General features: G+C 42.3%; 2 protein-coding genes across 2 annotated transcripts; one reads left to right on the top strand and one right to left on the bottom strand.

Moving 5' to 3' along the window:
• Nucleotides 1-9,072: 9,072 nt before the first annotated feature.
• On the bottom strand, nt 9,073-9,963 carry LOC145494244 (uncharacterized). The gene has a single exon (XM_081473693.1). It carries the CDS (start codon nt 9,961-9,963, stop codon nt 9,073-9,075), a length of 891 nt encoding a protein of 296 aa, XP_081329819.1.
• Nucleotides 9,964-19,398: 9,435 nt separating this feature from the next.
• LOC145494243 (uncharacterized) lies at nt 19,399-20,504 on the top strand. The gene is made up of 2 exons (XM_081473692.1): nt 19,399-19,494; nt 20,133-20,504. The coding sequence occupies exons 1-2, from the start codon at nt 19,399-19,401 to the stop codon at nt 20,502-20,504; spliced, it is 468 nt and encodes a 155-aa protein (XP_081329818.1).
• Nucleotides 20,505-21,729: the final 1,225 nt, after the last annotated feature.

Here is a 21,729-nt window from a genome sequence, read left to right as displayed (position 1 = left end):
TTCAAAGTACGTTTAAAAATGCAAACATTTGACCATTCCCTCGTCAAATTTCAATTCACGGGTCAGACGTATATTTTAGCATGCGCCAAATGACTTGACCAATGTTAAGTTGAAATAGACACAGAGCTGATAATTTCGAAATGTTCTAACCTTATTTGCTGTAAAAGGCAGGGCCAAAGCCGATTTGACGCGTTTCTTTCACCATTCGTCGCACATAAAGCAGAAGTTTGCTTTTGTTTACATAACGTCCGATGTATATCGCCAACTGTCAACTTATTTAATGGTCGAATACCATGAATCTGTGACCCTCTTTCGACACATATGATCACCGCTGCATCTAAGACAGAAACGGCTAAGTAATTTGTAGATAGTTGCTTGCTTTGCACTACACCAAAATATTACGTTTGATCATCATGGTTTGATGGCTTGAATCCTTGCTTGCAGCGGTTCCTTGTTCGTCACGCAATGCTGTCATCCCATTTTAGGGGGTAGGGGTAGGACAATTTCTAATAATAATTGAATAATTTATTGATTTATAGTGCGCTTTTTAACATACCAGGTGATCAAAAGCGCATTTCTATCCTAATACATAAGGCTTCGTAAGGCTTGGAACCACTGGGAGCACACAATCGTGTTGAGTTGGAAGAGATTGAATAAAGAAATGAAAAGAATGAATAGTTTACCATTGCCCCAGTTGTTATATTTTACTGTACCACCGCTACCTACATGCCCTGCGTAATAATGTAACGCTAAACTCATACCTAGGTTTTTTCGTGCTGTGCAATGATTTTTGGTTTACATGTAATACAGTGGGCTACCCTCGGGTAATTGGGTGGTGACCGCTTAATGGGGCTAGCCGCTTAAATAGAGGTTGGTGTCAGTACCTGGAATATTTAGGGCTAGGGTTATAAATTTCTTGGTGACCATGGAGTCAGTTCAAGTCAGTCATGATAGAGGTGTATTTGAATTATCACTCGTCATGCATCTTCAATTTCAGACTCTTATCTGCCATCGACCTTTCCAAAACAAAGTTTTTAAATTTCGGGTGGCCGGTTAATAAGGGTAAAGACAATAATTAAACCCTTATCGGAACGACCAAATGGTGGCTGCGGAGGTAACCGGTCAATAGGTGTTTTATTTACAATATTTTACTGACAATAATTTTGGACTGTATTGACAACAGTCCTTATTTTTCTGTTACAAACATACCAATGCCTCGCCACTAGGCAAACTAAATACTCCAAATAAAATGGCATGGCCATGGCTTTTTACTCACGTAATTACTAATTAAATTTAGTCTGTTTTTCTCAAGAATTAGACACGCTGTGATTTCCTATTTTTATTTCAGCTAATTCTTCCTTCATTGATCTATAATTTGTTTTATGGCAATTTTTTCAAAAAATTCTAGTGAGTACAGGCACTAACTTTATCTAGTTTATCTTTGTTGTCTGAAACATCGGAACGTACAACAAATGTGATTTGGACAGAGGCCACGTACACTATAGGATACGATTATATAAATATACACATATTATTATATATGAACAAACAGATGAACAATGATTAAATTGTTTCACTTATCCTGAGAGTGCTCTGTACAAAATAGATCAAAATGTGCAGCATATGCCGTGACAGCATTGCGTGACGAATAAATAACGGCTGTAAGATTGTGCTGCGTCGACACGCTTATCGGCAATGGTCAGCAATCTATCAAACGTAATATTTTGGCGCAGTGCAAAGCAAGCAACTATCTACAAATAACTCAGCCGTTTTTGACTTAGATGCAGTGATGTTCATATGCGCAGCTAGATGGTCACAGATTCATGGTATTCGACCAATCATAGATTGACAGTAGGCGATGTACATCGGACGTTAACCTTGTGTAAACAAAAGTAAACCTCTGCATGTGGGACGAGTGGTGAGAGATCGACTAAAAACACGTCAAATCGGCTTTGGACCTGCCTTTTACAACAAATAAGGTTAGAACATTTCGAACTGGTTAGAACATTTCTGGAATTATCACAAAGCTATCCTACATCATCGACCGGGTTCGAATACTGAGATCACCTTTGACGGGAAATCAGCAAAAACTGCAGCCGAAAAGGCTGACCTTTTTAATGCTTATTTCTGCTCTGTGTTTACATCATCCAAGCAGGACAAAGCACGCAGTTTGCAAATGTATCCCATGAGAATAAATACGGAACTTTCTGAGATCACACTATCTTTCAACGAGGTGAGGGATTGCTTGTTTATTTTGGATCCGTCAAAAGCCACTGGCCTCGATGGAATTCCTGCGCGTATTCTTAAAGAGTGCAGTGAGCAGATCGCGCCAAGTCTTTGTTCCCTATTCAACCATTCTCTGCGTACTGGGCGGTTCCCATCAGAATGGAAGTCAGCTGATGTTACTCCGGTTTATAAAAAAGATCTTTTAGAGCCAGCTGAAAATTATAGACCAATCTCACTTTTACCAATTGTGAGTAAAGTTATGGAACGCTGCGTCTGTAATAGACTTTATTCCCATGTCTCGCAAGCAATTACATCCTTACAACACGGATTCATGCGTTCCCGTTCATGCTCTTCGCAACTCTTATCCGTACTCCATTCAATTGGGGAGGCACTCGACAAAAATAAAGAGACGGAAATTTTGTACCTTGATTTTGCCAAGGCCTTCGACACAGTTGATCACGTCATCCTTATTGAAAAGCTGAAATGGTACGGTGTCACAGGTCAACTAATAGATTGGTTTTCTGACTACCTAAAGGACAGATCGCAGAGAGTTGTGATTAACGGCACCGCCTCTGAGCGTCTACCCGTCACTTCCGGTGTACCCCAGGGTAGTCTTGTCGGCCCACTCCTCTTTGTGATATTTATCAATAACCTCCCTGATGCCATCCATGAGCAAACCAGCACCGCTCTGTATGCTGATGATACCAAGCTGCACCGTACTATTTTGTCAGTGAAGGACTGTGCTATTCTCCAGCAGGATCTGACAAGTTTAAACACCTGGAGCCACGAATCAAATATGAAGTTCAACGCCTCCAAATGCAAAGTGCTAACAATTACGCGAAAGAAAACACCTGTAAATCATGAATATCACCTTGGCGAGGTAAACATACAACGCGTTCAGGAAGAAAAAGACCTCGGTGTAACTATTACTAAAAATCTAACGTGGGACTCGCATGTAATGCGTATTGTACTGAAGGCTAATAGAATGCTGGGACTCTTAAAGAGAACTTGCCCACTTATGACCGACATCAAAGTAAGGCGGACACTTTATTTATCTCTCGTGAAGTCACAGCTTACTTATGCTACGGAAGTTTGGTCTCCTGCTAGTGTCAATTTGAGAACAATCTTAGAAAGAGTCCAGAGGCGCGCCACTCGCTGGATACTAAGAACTAGAATCGGCCAGATGTCCTACAAACAACGATTGCTGACTCTTCGCTTGTTACGACTAACATATGACAGGGAACTGAGAGATCTTTTATTTCTCTATAACTGTATTTCTGGATATACTGACCTAAAAATTGAACGATATGTTACTTTTACCACACATGGCCGGTCCCGCTCTAAGAACCCCACCCTCGTACTTAAACCTGCTTACTGTAAAACCGCAACTTTTCAAACTTCTTTTTTCAACAGAATTGTAAAACCCTGGAACACTATCTGTAATCTCGCCTCTCAAGACAAATTTTCTAGCCCAAGTTTATTCAAATATTTTTTGCGCGCCACTTATTTTACTTTACTGGACACTACCTATGATATTGACATGCCCTGCTCCTGGTTCCTCTTCCGTAACTGCCCTTGCCACCGCTCTTAATTTTCTGTGACTAATATTATCTGCATCTTGTTTTTAACTATTGTAATTAATTGATTTAAGTATAATTTTTAACTAAAAGTAATTATTAGATTTTATTGTAATTTTTATCAAATTTAAGATTTTCTATCACCATTCTTACTAGCTTTTAGGGTTGCGCCTCGCATGGGTAACTTTATTTTCCCGTTCGCGCAATTCCTATTGGTCCTTTTCTTCTTTAATTATATTGTAATTTTGTGACCAATAAAGTTGATAGACAATTATCAGCTCTGTGTCTATTTCAATTTATTATAGGTCAAGTCATGTGGCGCATGCTAAAATATACGTCTAACCCGTAAATTAAAATTTGACGAGGGAATGGTCAAATATTTGCACTTTTGACGCACTTTGAAAAGCTCTCGCGTCTCTCACAATCATTTCCCAAAAAATTTTTACAGGAATCTGTAGACCATCCTTCTGCGATTCAACCACCAGAAGCTTAATCCATTGAAGGTTTCGCACATGGTGAAAATTAATTATATTCACGAAGTACTTTTAAGTGAATTAAATACATGTCTTCGAAATTTCATTATTTTGCACCCAAAGAGACAACGCAACATCCCCTAAAATCAACCCAATACACATTTAAACATTGTACAAAAATATTTGAGTGTTTTAAAGACGGAAGAATGATGTGGTTTTGCATGCGAGGCCCTTAAACTTGCTTAATAAAATGGTGCGTCAAATGACAATTTTAACGGAAGTTGGTAATTTGCATGTTTCTTTAAAATAAAAGGATATTTTGTCAAAAAAACTATCCAGTAGCTTTTGTCATGCCCTAGCCTATCTACCATAAGAATATGAGCGAAATCGAATTTTCGACCCTTGGCGCGAAATTAAGAATTTGTCTGATTTTTACGGGCAGGCACTCTTAATTGTAAACAGTCAGAAAGCTTTATTTTAAAATGTCAACCGTCTGAGGTAAACCCCCATTAAACGCCCATCACAAGCTTAAGAGCTTGACTTTGCGCAACAAAACAATACTGATTTTTGTTACCGCCGCCAGAGCACTTGTTTGCCGTGTGCCAGGATGAATTATAACATAGCCTTTAGCAAAGCGCGCGTTCTGATTGGCTAATACGCTCGATCCATTGTCCGTGGGTTGCACGCTCACGTAAGTTTGTTTATATGTACTTTTACTCGGCAATTTTGTCATTGATGTTTACACTTTTTAAAACGTAATTCCTATTTTTTTTAAATAAAATCTAATAATTGTTCCGGAGATGAGGAAGATTATTCCTGTGAGCTAAGAAAGTTCGAGCTCAAGTCTTTTGCCGGACCTCCACCTAAGATATTTGAATCAGCTATACAAAGGCACTCGGCACTCGGAGAAGGACCAAAGAAAACAACAAACTGGTCTGTGTCAGCCTTTTGAGGTTAGTAATACATAGCGGAAATTTAGACAGCCTCTTGAGTGCTTAGCAAACCTCCCAAGTGCATCCATAACTCGATAGTTGCACGCTGCACGTTTACCGTTTCTTTTATAACATTTGGACTTTTGAGATAGTATATACTGAATCTTATCCGGCTTACATAAGTCAAAAGCGCCATAAATCGAGCGAAAATACTCATTCAAAAATCTGAAAAAGCGACACATCAAAATTCTTCTTGGATCGCGGCTAGTTTATAGTTTACATTTTCTCAATCTCGGACAAACAAACAACTTCAAACTGTTCATTTGACCTAAATATCAAGCTGAAAATCATTTTTAAAAGCCATGGGTCCAGCGGTTGTTGTGACGTCTACCCAGGAAGGTTGAATATCTCACACCCTCTCATTTCCTTCAGGATGGTGCAATACACATTGGAAAAGTGCGCAGAAACGCCTTCCAGAAGTGCTATCGGCTGTTGCAGCAATATCCCAGTTTTAAAGAAAGATATACTGTACAATTTACTGGCGATGATCGGTCAATGGTCCTGGTATTATAATTGCAACTTAAGGTGGCTCCCTATAGTTTTTTGACCGCGCGCGAACTGATTTCGAAAAACGCGCGATGGCGCGAGTGCTCAAAACTCTTCGCGAAGGTCGCTCGTGTGATTACGCAGTAAAAGGCCGACAAACATGGCGTCCACATTTTCGAAACCTGTTTTATCACAAAAGTTGCGTGAATCTCCTTTTGTTTCAAAATGTTTATCGACCGAATAGAAGACCCTACCCTTCTGTATTTGATTTGAAGGAGAAAAGTACGAGGTATGTAGGATTTCAACCAGAGAAACTGATTTGGTCGATCGTCACGATCATCGCACGGAGCAAAACAAATATATTACCACACGTATTTGCAGTCATTGGCGTTGTTTGTGGAGCAGACACAAATTGCCAGGATACGACGGAAGAGGATTCCGCTAAATCTGGAATGAGCCAGGATGTTACTCCCCAACAAACTAAGTCGTGTAACGAGCTCGTGGAGCATGAATATGCACTTCGGAAATACCAAACAACAAAAAAAGGTCGAATTTTAGTAGCCATAATTGCTCATTTACAAGTTGCTAGCTGTCCATAGGGTAAGAATTCCTTGTTCTAAATTTTCCTCTCTAAAAATGTGTTATAATATTGCGAAAACTAGCTTTAGATAGGACATATGAGCTAATCACGATTCTTTTCCGACTTCCACGCGCAAATGACGCCAGTGGGTCATTGATACGCATGCGCGCGTGGTCATTTCGAGATTTTATGACGTCACAAAGAAGCTAACGAAGGAAAAAAGTGATTATTTTTCTTGTGTTTCCTTCGGTGGAATTTTGCGAAAGTTTGCATATTTCATTCTATAGATGCCTTCTTCATAATGTCATTTTTGACCAAACTTTTTCCTAGGGATTTCTCTTTTTTGATCAAAATTAAGGAGGTTAATAATTTTTACGAATCTACCAGATAAACTTTTCATTTTTTTCAAATTAAACTATTGTCCGAAATCGTTTTGACATGACTGCCGGGTTTAAAAATATTATACCGAGGCGAACCCTAGAAAGAGAAGCAAATAGGTGGAAAATAGTAAAAAGATGGTTATCTTTACGATTGGATGTTGCTATGGCAACAGTCTGCAATACACTCATATGAACGAAAACGAAACCCCAGGTGTGTTGCTAATCTTCCTTGCGAATGCCAGGGGCTAAAACCCAAAGGTGAAACAAGTAGTTCATACATTTTTAGTTCTTCATCCTTCTTCAGGTGAAGATACTGTTAATACTGAAGGGAGCCACCTTAAGCGATGGTTGATTTTGTCGAACCAAAACAAGCGAACTGAGTCTGTGAGAACCATTGAAGAACTCTCACTGGAATTTTTCCGCAAACTTTTTATAGTCTATTTTAAATTTTTTTTTTTCTGCTTAAAGCCAACAAGCAATTTGTAGAAGTGCTACCGACAACCTATATCTTCCAGTCCCGCAGTATTTATAACATAGCCGGGAAAGTTGTGTGATCAATGAAAAAGCGTTGCGACCGATATACTGATGTGTAAATAGGTCGCAACTGTACGCCGCCAATCAGCAGTTACTTCTCTTTCGATTTAGATAAAAGTCGAAGATTAATCCTTTAGAATTACATGATAACAAAATGGTTAGTCTCACAGAGTTTTTCAAAAGTTCGGAAATCAGCAGTGCGGCAAACATTCTGTGCAATAGTGCCGAAACTATGACCGCGTAACATTATCTGCGGACCGCAAAGGGAACACATCGTTTTCGCTTATCCGACAAATTTTATTGCAAACTTTGAGAAAAATTTACATTGGTTATTTGAAGTTACGCCTTTAAACGTGTGACAATGTGAAATCGGTAATTGTATGAAAAGTTTCCTTCCGCCTTGCTTCCCGCAGCTTCAAAAATATAGGTCCGAACCATTATACGATTTTCAATCGATCGAAGCCAGTGTTTTGGAGGTTATCAAGTCTCGAAAACTGCAACACTTACGTCGCTCTTATAAACATGAAGAATTCCAGAAAGTAAAACTCAAACTGGATTTAATAGAACAACCATATCCTGACAAAATACATTCTCGCTAAGAACAAATGTAAACGGGCTATAAACACGCGTGGGAATCTTGTGTTTAGGTGACGAAATTACCATCCAAAGCAGTCCCTGAGTTTTTTTACCTGCTTTTCGTTTGTCTGCTCCTCCACTTCATATCTAGCTTTCCATTCCTAATATACAAGCAGCTCGTCCGCCAAGAAGTCTTCCCGTTCGTCGCTTGAAATATTGCAAATTGCTGTCAAAGCTCTAAGCGCAGTTCACAGTTATCGAACGTGCTCGATCGAAGTTTATTTCGGAGTCTTCCGAGTCGAAACTTAACTCTGATTCCAGTGACGAAAGAGAAATGATTCTGGAAAAAGACTTGGACGTTTTTAGTCCCAAAATATATTGGAACGATTAGTCTTGTTTTCCATTTTCTCGAGCAAATACAGAGAGCTGACTGAGACGCCACTGTGTTTGGTTTCTGGGTAGACGTCATCAGTAACCGCCGCCCCAAACTCCCTAAAACGCGGTCGCGCCACACTTTAAGCTCGACTTTGAAAGGGCATAAAAATCGAGGATTCAACCAAATGAATTGGCGCTTTTGACTTCATGTAAGCCGGGCGAGATTCAGCATACACATCTCAAAAGTCTCAATGTCATAAAAGAAATGGTAAACGTGCAGCGTGCAACTATCGAGTTATGGATGCACTCGGGAGGTTTGCTAAGCACTAAAGAACTCGGTCATCGCCTTGCGCGGCTCTTACGCTTCTTTCGTGCTTAGCAACCACCCGCGTGCATCCATAACTCAATAGTTGCACGTTTCACGCTTACCAATTCTTAACTAGTCTTTGTAAGATTTAGATGTATCACGGTATCCAGTAACTAGGAATCGATCCTCATAGACTCACACTGTAACTGTAACTAGACATGGCAACACTTCTAGATTGATGTGTATCGACCAATTTCACTTTCGGTGAATTATGAATGCACATGTACTAGTGAAATTAAGAGTCTTCCCCAAAGTTAAAAACAGAGGAAAAAACCGAACAGCACAAACAAATAAAAATATCAAAATAAAATAAGCATTAGCATTATCTTATATAACCTGTGAATATCTAAATCCAGGAGACTCGAACTCAGGCCAACAGATTGACCACCTAGGTCTTTGTATGGCCAAAGACAACCAAATTTCGAACTGGGCATTTGATCTCGTGGAAGGGTGGCAATTTAGATTAATCATCATACCTATGTTGCATCGTTTCTTTATATCCAAGTTTATAGTAACAATAGAATCTTACCTACTACTAGGCCAATCACCAACGAATTTGCAGCGAACACCAGTATCTTGAATAAGAGTGCGTCAGTATCAGCATCCAACGACCCTGTCGTGATATTTTCGGCAGGAATCCTGCTCACTGCTCCAATCACCAAGTTAACAACTGTCACGGCAAGAGAAGTCGTCATCATTCTGTTCTCCATCACGTCTTGTAATGGCTTGACCCAGGCGAAAAGGATCCCATACATCCCAGTGATGACCAATGCCAAACCGATGTAGGACCTACTCTCTTGTCCCACAAAAATAAGACCGCATGTCAGGATCACTTTACGAGCCGTTTCAACCAGTTCCCAATACCACGAACGGGTTTTGTAATTTACAAAGAGGAAACCCATTCCAGAGATCATTTCTTGATTGGAGGCCCGACCCTGTGATCTCTCTGCATCTTTTTTGGTCAATGCTGCTCTTCTCTGTCTCCAGATGGCGATGAATGCGGCAGAAGGCAGAACAAAAATGTAGGCAGTACAAATGTATGCTACGATAACGTAATTATTGTAGTTTTGACCTTGGCATGACACGCTGTAATCTGCTTTCAGGTACTTGGAACACAGCTCTTCCTTGTCATCCCGGCAAAGTTTCCTGCAGGCCAGTGGAAGGACATTGGCTGTCTTAGAACACGTCCTGAGGTACGTTACGTACAGGAAGAAAAACATATTCCTGTATACCAGCTCTTTTGATTGTGAGACTCTTTTAGACTTTTCTTCGTCTTCCAGGTTGTGATTTCCGAGGATCATAAGCCTATACACTCCGTAAGCAATGCCAGCAAAGCAAATGACACCAGCATTTACTGCCATTATTGCAAAGAGGCTTCCAAAGGCATCCAAGCGCATTTCGGGGAAAAGGCAATGGACAGGTGCTATTTGCAGCACATTCAACTGAAGAAATCCTGAATACTTCGCGATATTTTCAAGAGAACCTGGCCATTTTATGTACGAGAACGCATCCAGCAAACCGTGCGTGACCTGATAAAAGCCAATTACGATCTTGAGCTTTGAAAAAAACGTATCCATAAGACGGCCTTCTCCTTTCTTCTTAATTTTTCTTCGGCTCGTCCACACCAAAACGGCGATGATAATTAATACAATGACCAGGGTTATGGACAGCTGACCAGCAATCCATTTCTTTGATGGGCATCGTGTGCAGATTTTGAACTGTTTAAAGCGTCCTGAACTGCAAACGCTGCAAAGTGGACCTTCGTACCCATTCTCACACGGGGAATCTAAATCCCCCTTGCATGATTCCTCAACTGGACACTTATAAGGCGTTGGTATCGCATACGGGTATTGTACATGGAAAGTATCTAGAGTTGGTGAAGATGCCAGGAGATTTTTAATGAAAACTTGGTAACGATTCTTGTGAGTCTCATTTCGCCATTCCCACCAATGACCAGATTTCAATGAAGCATAATCATCTTGGCATTTTAGTCCCCTTGACCACACTTGAAACATTCTTTGAACATGTGGGTTCGATATTGGCCTTCTAAGCATTTACAAGCACGGTGTCCAGCAAAGAAGTCAGTTTCTGTACCTGTTGGAGATTTAGAAACAATATATCATTTCTTAATGACACCATGTTTAACATTGTAAATGATGATATTGAACAATGTAATAACTTCAATGAAAACCTTTCCTGGATAACCACGCGCGGTACGGACCAAGTTTGGTGACCTTTTACAATACAAATAATGGGGTTTTGTATACACTGTTCGTCGGTTCTTGATCAATTATCTTTGTCGAGGGGTTATTTTGACCGGTTGGGAGGAGTTTTAGTGGCCGTTGCCGTTGTGGAGAGATAATGACCCTGATAGAGAGGTTAAAACAAGAGCGATGTGATGGACTCTTGCCGGGACCAAATAAAGTAGCCGCTGTAGTATGTGGCCGTAAGTGGAGGTTCGACTGTATGTTCAAATCTCTTCCTGGTTATTAACTATCATTGAGTAGTTAATGATGTCTCGACGATCTGTCGCAGTGATCATAGAGAGATCTTGCTGTCTTAAAAAGTTCAAGGCCAATTATTAGCTAAGAGATGTTTGGGCAGGACTTCTAGGTTGTCGCTGTCGAGTGATAATGACGTTTGCGAACTGAGCTTGGGCTACGTGTGGTCTAATGAGCACAAATATTGAGTTTTTATCCGTCAACTTGGTCTTATGTCTCCCACTGCATAATAACGTGACGCCATACTAAAAAAATACCTAAGAATCATAATTATAAAATTTTGTGGGATAACCATTACACAACCGAATGAGGTCCATGCAAAGAAACTCCTATGCAGAGGTCCCGATAGGATGCTGGTTTTACTAGGTATCGGTTAAGTGACCACAGCTTAAAGTCATCTATGCGTGAGTGAAGCGTAATCATCCATTTAACAGTGATTAAGATAGTAGAGGGATTATCTAGACAGTCCACCTTACCTAGAGGACATGACTTGCAATCCCGATGATACTTTCCAGGTGCTTTATCAAATGCAACAAAAGAACCATTGGGACATCTCTTGCAGCTTTTGCTCACATAGCCGAGAGTGTCAGAGAAAAAACCTCCTGGGAAAAGACAAGAACAATGCTATGTTATGGTATGCTATGCCACCTAAAGAAATGTCCGGTTGCGAAACTAGTTTGCTATACATGTATAGTAAGTAATGGAAGCAACGTGTCAATGCAAAGAAGTGTCGTAAGTAATGTACCACTAACATTAAGACGTGTAAGTAAAAAATACAGTGTAAATGTAAATCTAAGTATAACATTAGTATTGTAAGTACTGTAAGTGTTCGTCCTGTAAATAAAATTGCATGTCAGATAAAAAAATAAATAAATAAACACTACTAATAAATAAATAAACACTACTAATAAATAAATAAACACTACTAATAAATAAATAAACACTACTAATACTAATACTAATACTTATAATATCAGCCGAGAAATCTCAGAGGTTTGATTGGTTGATAGTATCACTATTAATATTTCTGCGTAATAGCGGTATAACAGCAAAAATGGATGGTATAACAAGGTTACCATGACAACACTGAACACAATTATGTTTTTGCTTTTGTTTTCAAAAAAATGGCGGCAAGATTCCCTTAAATTTCCTGCGAGGAAATACAAAAGCTCGCCGAAAAAGCAGTGAACCAAAACACAGTCAAAACTACTAAAACGTGCAGGGGCCTTACGACGAAATTGTCAAATACGAAGCTAAACAACTGGACGAATGTCTCTCTCGATTCTTTTCCGAAATTCGCAAGAGCGATGGCTCCGACTATGAGCCGGACAGCCTAAGGGTTATCTTAGCTGCCGTCGACAGACACTTCAAACAAAATGACAACAAAATATCCATAGCGAAGGACCGAGAATTCGTCAAGTGTAGACAGGTCCTGGAGGTAAAACTGAGCAAGAGCTCTTCGCAAAAAAGGCCACTTAAAACGACCAAATGCAACAAAACCAGTATTAGAATTAGTATTAGTAATACTAAAAGTAGTACTACTACGTTCCATATTTATAAGAAAAGCTATTAAGTTCTAAGTAAAAGATCATTAAAATTATAACAAGTAGTGATTGCTATGTCGGCAGGAATTCTTTATAGCCAGTAAGATTGGTCTGGGTTTTGGTTGTAGTTGGAAGGCTTTTACATAGTGTAGCATCTCCATAGTGCAGGCTACGTTTTCCGGCCTTAGAGAGTGGTCTAGGGATGACGAAGTCATGAGCGAAGCCCCTCAAGTTACAGGTAACTTGTGTAACATAATGTGACGTAAATTTGAGTCATTTAAGGGTTGCACGTGCCTAAATATCGCGCAGTCATGAAAAAATACTATGCTATGCTAAACACTATAAAATGTAATATTCTATTATATTCTACTGTATTCGGCTGTACTGTAACCTCTAGTTTAGTATAACAACTATTGCTTCTTCTTATAGGGTTTCGAGATAATGAAGTTTCTCTTTCTTTGGGAAACATCAAGGCATTTAAGCTCAATTTCTGACCCTTGAAACAAAAACTGACATAAAAATAGATTCTAAGATAAGTGGCACTTTATCTCTCCTCACTGGATTGAGAAAAGAAGATAGAAGTTACCTGGCGGGCAATTTTGACATCCGTCAACTCCCTTAGTTGAAAGATTTGTAACTGTTCCTAAGGGACATGGTGTAAATGCTGTGTTGTTGTATTGGCTGAATCCAGAAGCCATGAGAGCGGCCTTATACACGGAATAGTGTCCTTTGACGTAAATAGCTTCTGCATCGGAACTGACTGGACTCCTAGAAAAATAATTTTGCTCTCGTGGATTAAAAGAAACAACATCTAAGTGTTCCACATTATAGATCCTCTGGTATGAGTTAGCAATAAATACTCACCGAGACTGAAATTTAAAACTTCTTGCAACACTGACACCATTGCGTAGAGGCGAGTGCAATTTAAAGTCAAACTTTGCAGTATTTATGGCTGTGCGTTATTACCTCATTTCAAGTAGAATTTAGAATAAATCAGCACGAGTAAATTTTTCCCAACTTACTAAAACTATGGAAACACTTAGGTCGAGTGCAATTTGTAGTCTTGAAAAAAATATAATTGTTTATTTATTCCAAATTGAACGAGAATAATTTTGTAATTACTTTTTAATGACAGGTTTAACGATAAAACCAGGAACATAGAACATTCCGGAACATCCCAGAACATCGAATAATTATAATAATTATGAGAAAAATAAGTAAATTTAAATTTTCAAAAATTAAATTAAACAAAAATAAACTGGTGTCAGCTCTGAATATTAAAAAATAAAACAAAAACAAAAACATAGCAAAAAAGAACAAAATAACAAAGAAAAATAAAAATCACTGCAATGAGTGAGGGCTCGCAACTGAATAGACTAATCCATTCCTTCCTGTCGTTCGCCATCAGTTTGATCACGTGACTGTCCCTTATTTCCACATTTCGTTTTCCATAGAAACCAACTCTTTCATCAGACCGAAAGAAATATGGCAACACGAGTGTGATTTCTTTATTCAATTCATTACGTCAATTCAAAGATATGCGTCTGCACGCTTTCTCAGAAAGAGATAGTGTCTCCACGAAATAGAAATAGATACTCTTCGGGATTGAGTTTCTTGTCTAAACTAGTTCGCACTGCTCGAGCTCTGGTGATTTACTAATAATAATTTGCTTGTTAATCGGGCTTCCGGAAAGGCCGAGTCTGCACTCGGTATGTCACAGTGCCAGGCGTTCCTGGCGGATTGCGCGAAATCTGGCGATGATAATTGCAACCTTAAAACGGAACAGTGACAAAACTATTGCTACTGACTTAACAACAACTGCATGATGCTCAGAAGAACACCTCAGATGTTGAACAGATCAGGGATTAACAAAGGAAACGCGATGAATTACCTCGCATTCATCGTCCGAATCGTCCATCTTTGTGCATGTGTTGAAAAGCAGAGTGCTGTAAAGGCACGTGACGCAATTGACGGGAAAGAAGAAGAGCCTGAACTCATTGTGGTCAGTTGAATGAATATCCAACGCTCCCTACACCTCTCCTACCGACTTCACTACTCCCCAAAATATCTTTTCATATTTCGAGCTGATACGCGTTTATTATGTTTTGGAAAATCCAATTTTACATATTTTCTCAAAATTATTACAATTATTCGCTGTTCCGGGGTGTTCCATGTTCTTGGTTTTATCGACGGCCGTTTAATACGAGATGTTCCGAACGGAAAGTGCGAAGTCAACAAGCCTCACTTAACAGCAGCAGCTCGGTCTAATAGCTATAACGCTGCGTAATAATAAATAGGCGAGCGACGTAAAGATCGTGTCCATGAAGCATTCAGTAAGCGTCCTCCAAAAGCAAACTTGTATTTCTGTCCAAATGCGTGCTGTTTTCCATTGTTGAGAACTCCAAAACAATTCCTCCAGACGAGAACGCTAATTTAATAAGCGAGACATTCGGTTGAACTTGCGATATTTCCATACCATAGACGAGAATGGCCACTTTATACTTAACCGCAGTCATCAGTAGCGCGGTTTTGTTTTGATTCCGACCTTCTTGCAACCCGGTGGACGATATCGTTGTTTCTAAGCCATTACCGCTCTCTTTACCTCCGGCCGAGTCTTTTTATTTTGATGCTTATTCCTTACCATTTCGAACTCTTTAAAGTTTGTTTTGTGGTTGTAAGTGCATAATTTTTTTTCCCTTTTCTAACCACGACACACAACGCCATGTTGGTTTCGATGCGATCAAAAAAGTACCTTTCCCCTACCTTCTAGAATATGCAATGAACAAAACCAAATAGGTACCAAAGAAATCTCTGGGGAGTGGGAAAGAGGTAATCTCTTAGTATTTTCAAAGGACCACTTGCCTCACCTAGCCTGCAATGGAGTTCATATACGCCTTTAGCTACCTCTACACGAAGTTAATTAATCAAAGTTAACATTAAAAAGTTAACAATGAAAAATTAAACAGATTTCTGTTACCGCCTTAAGTTTTAGTATGCTGTCATATTGTGTCCATCAGAGGGAAATACTGACATCTAAAGGCGGCGTTTTCGATCAGGAAGTAGGATTTCGCTTCAATTTCCTTTCTCAATATTCTAATCCCAATAGTCCTCCGTCCTACGGTGCTCCGCACTAAAAATAGGCCATTTCAGCAATTGGCTATATATTAGTTGATTACTGAGGGAGCTGACAGTCCCCTCGGTGCCCATCCACAAATCTTATGACATTTCTGAACGTTTTAGTAAACCCTCAAAAAATGGTGGAAATTAATGATGGAAATTATCGGAAGATCTTCGCAACTCTTCGGAAATCATTGACACCATTCGGAAATCTTCGAAAATGTTCAGGTGATACTCGAAAATCTTCGAAAGAGTTCAGACGATCTTCAGAAGTGTTTGGGAAGTGTTTAACAAATGCAATATTATGGGGCATTTCCCTATCATATGTGGAGCTGCACCTGATAACATGCGCGCCAAACATGTCACCTGATAACATGCATATGGTAAACCAAGTTCTCGAAACTTAAACTAACTTTTGTCCCCCATTTGTTGGAGGGGCTACCACATCCACTTGTTTCAAAACATCCGGAGCAGAACCAGCTTCCATTCTCAAACCGTTCCATCCTACCAAGAATGTAATTTCAATCTCAAGATACAAGGCCAGGACGTGACGTATATCCGTTGACCACGCAAAGCTTAACCAAGCAGTTCGTTGAGATACTAGTACTAGCCAACAGTCGGAGAAATATTAGGAGGTCTTAAAGAGGAACGGGTATACTCCAGTCTCGATACTTAGCCAGGGTTTTACCAGAAAGTCTACCAGAAATTTAAGCGGAGTGAATGGCGTAGTAGTATAGAGGGAGTTTAATGAATACCGTTTCGCAGAGGGAGGAGTATTTCCTCGTTTTACATCCCCCAGCTTTAAATCCGAAGCTCACAAGCTCGCTTCGGTTGAAGAAGGGGGGCTGTAAAACGGGGAAATGCTGGGTCCCTCTTTGAAACAGTATTCATTAAACACCCTCTATACTACTTACAACAAGGGGATTCCAATTAGAAACAAACGAGCCCGCTGTTATACCGTCCGAACCTAAGCGATGATTCGAGCAACAAACAAGTGTGCGTGGCTGATGCGTGGCCGGAAAGAAAGCTGCGGAAAGTGGTGTGTGCGGACCTTTTGCAAGCAGCACAACTACCAGCTAAAGAAAGGGACGAGAATGCCGGCCCCATGTCGGGTCTGCGGGGTCGGGGTGCAGTGCGACTACCGGTTATGCAGGGGCTGCGGAGGGAAAACTGTAAATCAGCGGCTAATGTGGAAGCGTAAAAAAGCGAAGAAAGATTTCGAGCTCGTTCTGCTCGAGCTGAAGTCGACACAATTAGAGAAATGAGGCTTCCAATTATACCGCAAGACACCATGGCTTCCGTTGACCAAAGGTTTGGAGAAATTCTGAAAGAAGAGTTTGCAAAAATCGATCCAGCCGCGTTGCAGTATTTAGAGCAATTACTTGCAGAAAACGAGCCAGCCGTTAGAAAGATTGTTCAGAACGTGCTGGATGAACCTATTTCCCAAGAAACGGAGAAGCGTTTGCAAAAACCTTTACTTCCAAAACCTTACCAACCAAGACCCCCTTCCCGGCAAAGAAAGGAGAGAAAAAATCAAGAGCTTCTGAGGGAGTACGACCCGTTCCCTGCGCAGAACATCCGAACAGTGACAGACTACCAGAACGAGATCCTGGACCTGTACGAGGATGCAAGACATGAGGGGGAGGAGAGTAAAGGGCGGCGTTACATTCGATGGCGCTTCATCAGAGGTCTGGAAAAAGCCCTAACAAGAAACTTTATGGAGAAGATACGGGAAAACGTAAGCACGGCGTTTTCCCTAAGGGATGTTTTCTCGTATCAGTTGCGCAACCTTGAAGTTGAAGATGAGGGTGAAAATGAAACGGTAATTCTGCACTACACAAACCACGGCTCACCTTGGATTAACAGCCTGGCAAAGGCGGAAGAATGGCTTAACCGCCAGGAAAAAAGACGCCTTGAGCTTGAAGGTGTTACAAGGCCGAATACAAAGCGGGTGTTTGAAAGCTTTTTTAACGTTGACCTGAAGGTTGTGATTGACAGGCAGCCGTTGGTGGGAACAGGACCGTTACCTGCCTGGCTGCGCAACCTTGCGCGGGGGAGGGGAGGACCAATTGTGGCTCTGGATACCTATAAAGACAACCTGTGTCTATGGCGTTGCATCGCGGTGCACAGGGGAGCGCGTGCGGATCGAAGCACAAAGAAGCCCAAAGCCTTGCCAAGAGTTTCTACAAACTCAAAACAGCGGATGTAGACTGCCCAAAAACGTCTCTAGATGAATTGGACAAGGTTGAAACCCATCTGAATCAGGGCACCGCTGTCTCAGCTTGGTTCGGAATATGTGTCTACTTGGTAAGGCATCTCAGAAGAAACACGAATCCCAAGCTGACAAACAATCTGACAATCGGGATCTATGAAGGTCACGCGTTCGTCATCAAAGATATTGCCAGGTTAGCCAAAAATTACGCATGCACATATTGCAGAAAGAGATTCACAAAAGCATGCAATCCCCAACGCCATTTCCAAACCTGCAGTACAGGAAAAACGGTAATCGATTGCCCGGGTGTAAGGGTCGAAGCCTCGCAGACAGCTTTCGAGAAAGCTTTCTACCCAAAACACAGCGCTTCCAAACAATCGCTTCTGTGGCTTGGGCGAGAGGCCAAGCGGCAGAAAATCCACATCCACCACGCAATGTGCGGGCATGGTGGCGAGCGTTGGATTGAGCGCGCGCCTGTCGATGGGTACCACCACGCAGCGAAGACTGTATTTCAATACCAAGGCTGCCACTGGCACGGGTGTCGAAAATGTTTCCCGCACGATCGCGACAAAACCATTTACCGAAACGACGATACGCGCGAAGATAGGTACTAAACCCCAATGAAACGCACAAGGTTTCTGCGGAATGTCGGCTACCAAGTTATCGAGGCCTGGGCGTGCGAAGTTGGAAAAATTGACGGTGATCCGCCCAGGACGGAAACGAAAACTTACCCGCACGCGATCTTGTACGATTTTGAGGCGTACGGCGATAATAATCATCGAAAGGAGCCAACGCCCGCGCTCACGATAGAAAACGCGCACGTGCCAATTTCGGTGAACGTTGGCGACACGTTCAAAAGAGAGCCCACCCACATGTGTGAAAGAGACCCCGAGGAGTTGGTTCGAAAATTTATGGAAGAGCTGGAGAGACGCGGAAAAAACATCCGGGCCCAGGTACGAGCGGAGTTTGTGCTAGAAGACGTGCACCTGCTGCCAAAAGCGCAGCGACAAAAAATCGATGAATGGTGCAACGAGGTTCCTGTCTTAGAGTTCAACTCAGGAAGTTACGACCTGAATCTGATCAAAAACCACTTCGCAGGCCGCCTTGCCGAAACATCACCCAAAGTCAGAGTGGCAAAAAACGGGAACAAAACCATGTTCTTGCTCACCTGGGGATTCCGCTTCCTCGATATCATCAATTACCTTGGGCCGGGGACGAGCTACGAGAAATGGGTGAAAGCCTACGAATGCAAGACAGTGAAATCCTGCTTTCCATACGAATGGTTTGACACCCCCGAAAAGTTTGATTACCCTGGGCTCCCAAAATACGACTAGTAGTATTCGAAGCTAAAGGGCGGGTACGTTCTCACGCGGGATAAATGGGAGGGGTGTCAGCGGTTGTTCAAAGAAAAGGGCATGCGGACCTTCGCAGACTGGCTGCGTTACTACTACAATCTCGATGTGGCCCCCGGCCTTGAGGCTCTGGAAAAAAATGAGAAACTTCTACACTGAGAAGGGGATCGACATTCTGAAAGACGCTGTCAGCATCCCAGGCGTGAGTTTGCATTACTTGCTCCGGGGAGCGGTTGAGCGTGACGCAGAGCTTTACAGCCCGGGCAAAGAAGCTTATGAGATGCTGAAAGAAGCTGTTGTCGGGGGGTCGAGCCTGGTTTTGACAAGGTACCATGAAGTTGGCGTTACAGGGATAAGGTCTCATCGAATATCAGAACCGCGTCTTTGCAAAAAAATCGTTGGTCTCGAAGCCAACGGACTTTACCTTTCGACGATGCTCAGAGAAATGCCTTGCGGGAAGGAAAGGGTCGTGCACTACAGCGGCAAGTTCCAAGTGGAGGCGGCTCCTGCACTAACGCACAGGCTCAAAGAAGGAAGCTGGTTTTGATTTGCCGAAGTCGACATCGAGATTCCAGAGCGCTTGCGTCCAAAGTTTGAGGAGATGTGTCCTTTCTTTTATAACAAAAAGGTGCCTGCCGAAGCTGTGCCGAAACATATGGCCGATTACTTAGCTCGAACCGGCAGAAAGCGCGGAGACGGAAAAAAAAACTTGTGGGGGCGCTGTCTGCAGAACGGATGCTACTGTACGCCCCTCTGTTGCTTTGGTACGTGAATCACGGGGCGGTAGTCACGAAGGTTTACAAAACAATCGACTACCAACCGGCCAAGATCTTTCCCTAGTTCGTGGAGCAGGTGACGGAGGCGCGCCGGACAGGAGACGTGGATAAAAGCAAGGCGCTTCTCGCTGAAGTGTTCAAATTTCTGGGAAACAGTGCGTACGGGAAGCTCATTGAAGCTTTGGAGCGGCAAACAAACACCATTTACACCAAAGACGAAAAGGTAGTCGACAGAGCCTTGCGAAGCGCGTATTTCTCTGATCTTGAAGAGGTTGGGCAGGCGCATGAGTTGGAAAGCCGGAAGCCTCGGATCACAATCAGCGGGACGTTTCAGGTTGGAATCGCTGTCTATCAGCTGGCAAAGCTGCGGATGCTGGAGTTCTATTACGACTTTCTCGACAAATATATCGACAGAAGAGATTTCGAGCTGATCTAGATGGACACGGACAGTAACTACATGGCAATCTCCGGTGAGCGGCTCGGGGACATTGTTCGGCCGGAGCTGAAGACAGCATTCGAGGCATAAAAAAATCAGTGGCTGGCTTGGGACAAGTGGAGCGGGTGAACCCCAGGTCTCTTCAAGCTTGAGTGCGAGGGCAGCCGGATGATCGCACTTTGCTCGAAGTGTTATTTCGTCGACGAAGCAGGGAGCGAAAAAAAGAAGTTTAGCACGAAGAGGATGTCGAAGAAGCAGAACGAGATCACGTGGCAGCGTTTTAAGGCAGCGTTGGAAGGCAGCAAAGATATGGCAACCAACAGAGGTTTCAGGATGCGGGACAGGCAAATGGTAACTTACGAGCAGCAGAAGCTGGGGCTGAGCGCGTATTACGACAAGCGGTGGGTGCTGCCCGACGGCATACACACCGAACCAATCCAATTTCACCTTTAGTTCACGTAGCCGGAAGAAGAGTGGTGTTTGGAGGGACAACCAGGAGTTCTTCACGCACGAAGCCGCTCTTGGGACCGTCGCGCAGATAGTAGAGAACGGGTTGATCAGGTTTGGAGAAAGATCTTTCAATGCTGTAAACTTTCAAAGACCAGATTGGATCCGTGGCTCTTTTTACACCGCCTTCAAGCTCTCCGGGCTGGTAGAGATAACGAACTTGGACAAGGGGGGGGGGGTGGGGGAGTATTTTTTCGCTTTTTCCAACAGGCCTTGAATAAGGTGTCGACGGCCTTTAATAAACGTCTTTTTCCTTGATGGCAACTGCTGGTTTCTTACTGATAAGGCTTGTGACCCCGTTGTTCAAAGCCGAAACAACTTCAGGAAGTCTTTTCTCCCAGACAGTGGACCGCTGTCCCTCAGGGAGTCGCATTTCAACGGCGTACTGGTGCCCGAATAAGCGCTCAGCCAGGGTGCGGTTGAAACGTTCAACAATGGCCTAATCACGCTGAATGTAAACGCGCCCGCGCCGGATATATGTTTTGTGCTTGTCCATGTCTTGTGTGACAGGGCCCATGAATTCGCGCCCTGGGTCAACCTGCAGCATTTGAGGCTTGAAAGGCCTGGGCGACCTCATCAGGGGTTCGGCCTCTTTGTAGCGGCTGGCCACGTCGACAACGGCCAGCGCGTATTTGAAAACTTTGCGCCCGCGGGGCAGTTTGTCGTGCGGCAGAAAAAGAAGGTCCGCCTGATGGACCTTATTAGGTGTGGGAACGTC

The sequence above is a fragment of the Orbicella franksi genome, chromosome 8 (genome assembly GCF_964199315.1).
Source record: "Orbicella franksi chromosome 8, jaOrbFran1.1, whole genome shotgun sequence".
NCBI classification, from domain to species: Eukaryota; Metazoa; Cnidaria; class Anthozoa; order Scleractinia; family Merulinidae; genus Orbicella; species Orbicella franksi.
The sequence above is the reverse complement of the archived record's forward strand: the minus strand, read 5'-3'. Positions and strand labels throughout refer to the sequence as shown.

Bases quoted from the DNA above. Each gene is read 5' to 3' on its own strand.
- LOC145494244 (XM_081473693.1), bottom strand. From the start codon at position 9,963: ATGCGCTTGGATGCCTTTGGAAGCCTCTTTGCAATAATGGCAGTAAAT.
- LOC145494243 (XM_081473692.1), top strand. From the start codon at position 19,399: ATGTGGCCCCCGGCCTTGAGGCTCTGGAAAAAAATGAGAAACTTCTAC. The intron at 19,495-20,132 runs GTGAGTTTGCAT...ATCTTTCCCTAG, and splicing joins ACGCTGTCAGCATCCCAGGC to TTCGTGGAGCAGGTGACGGA.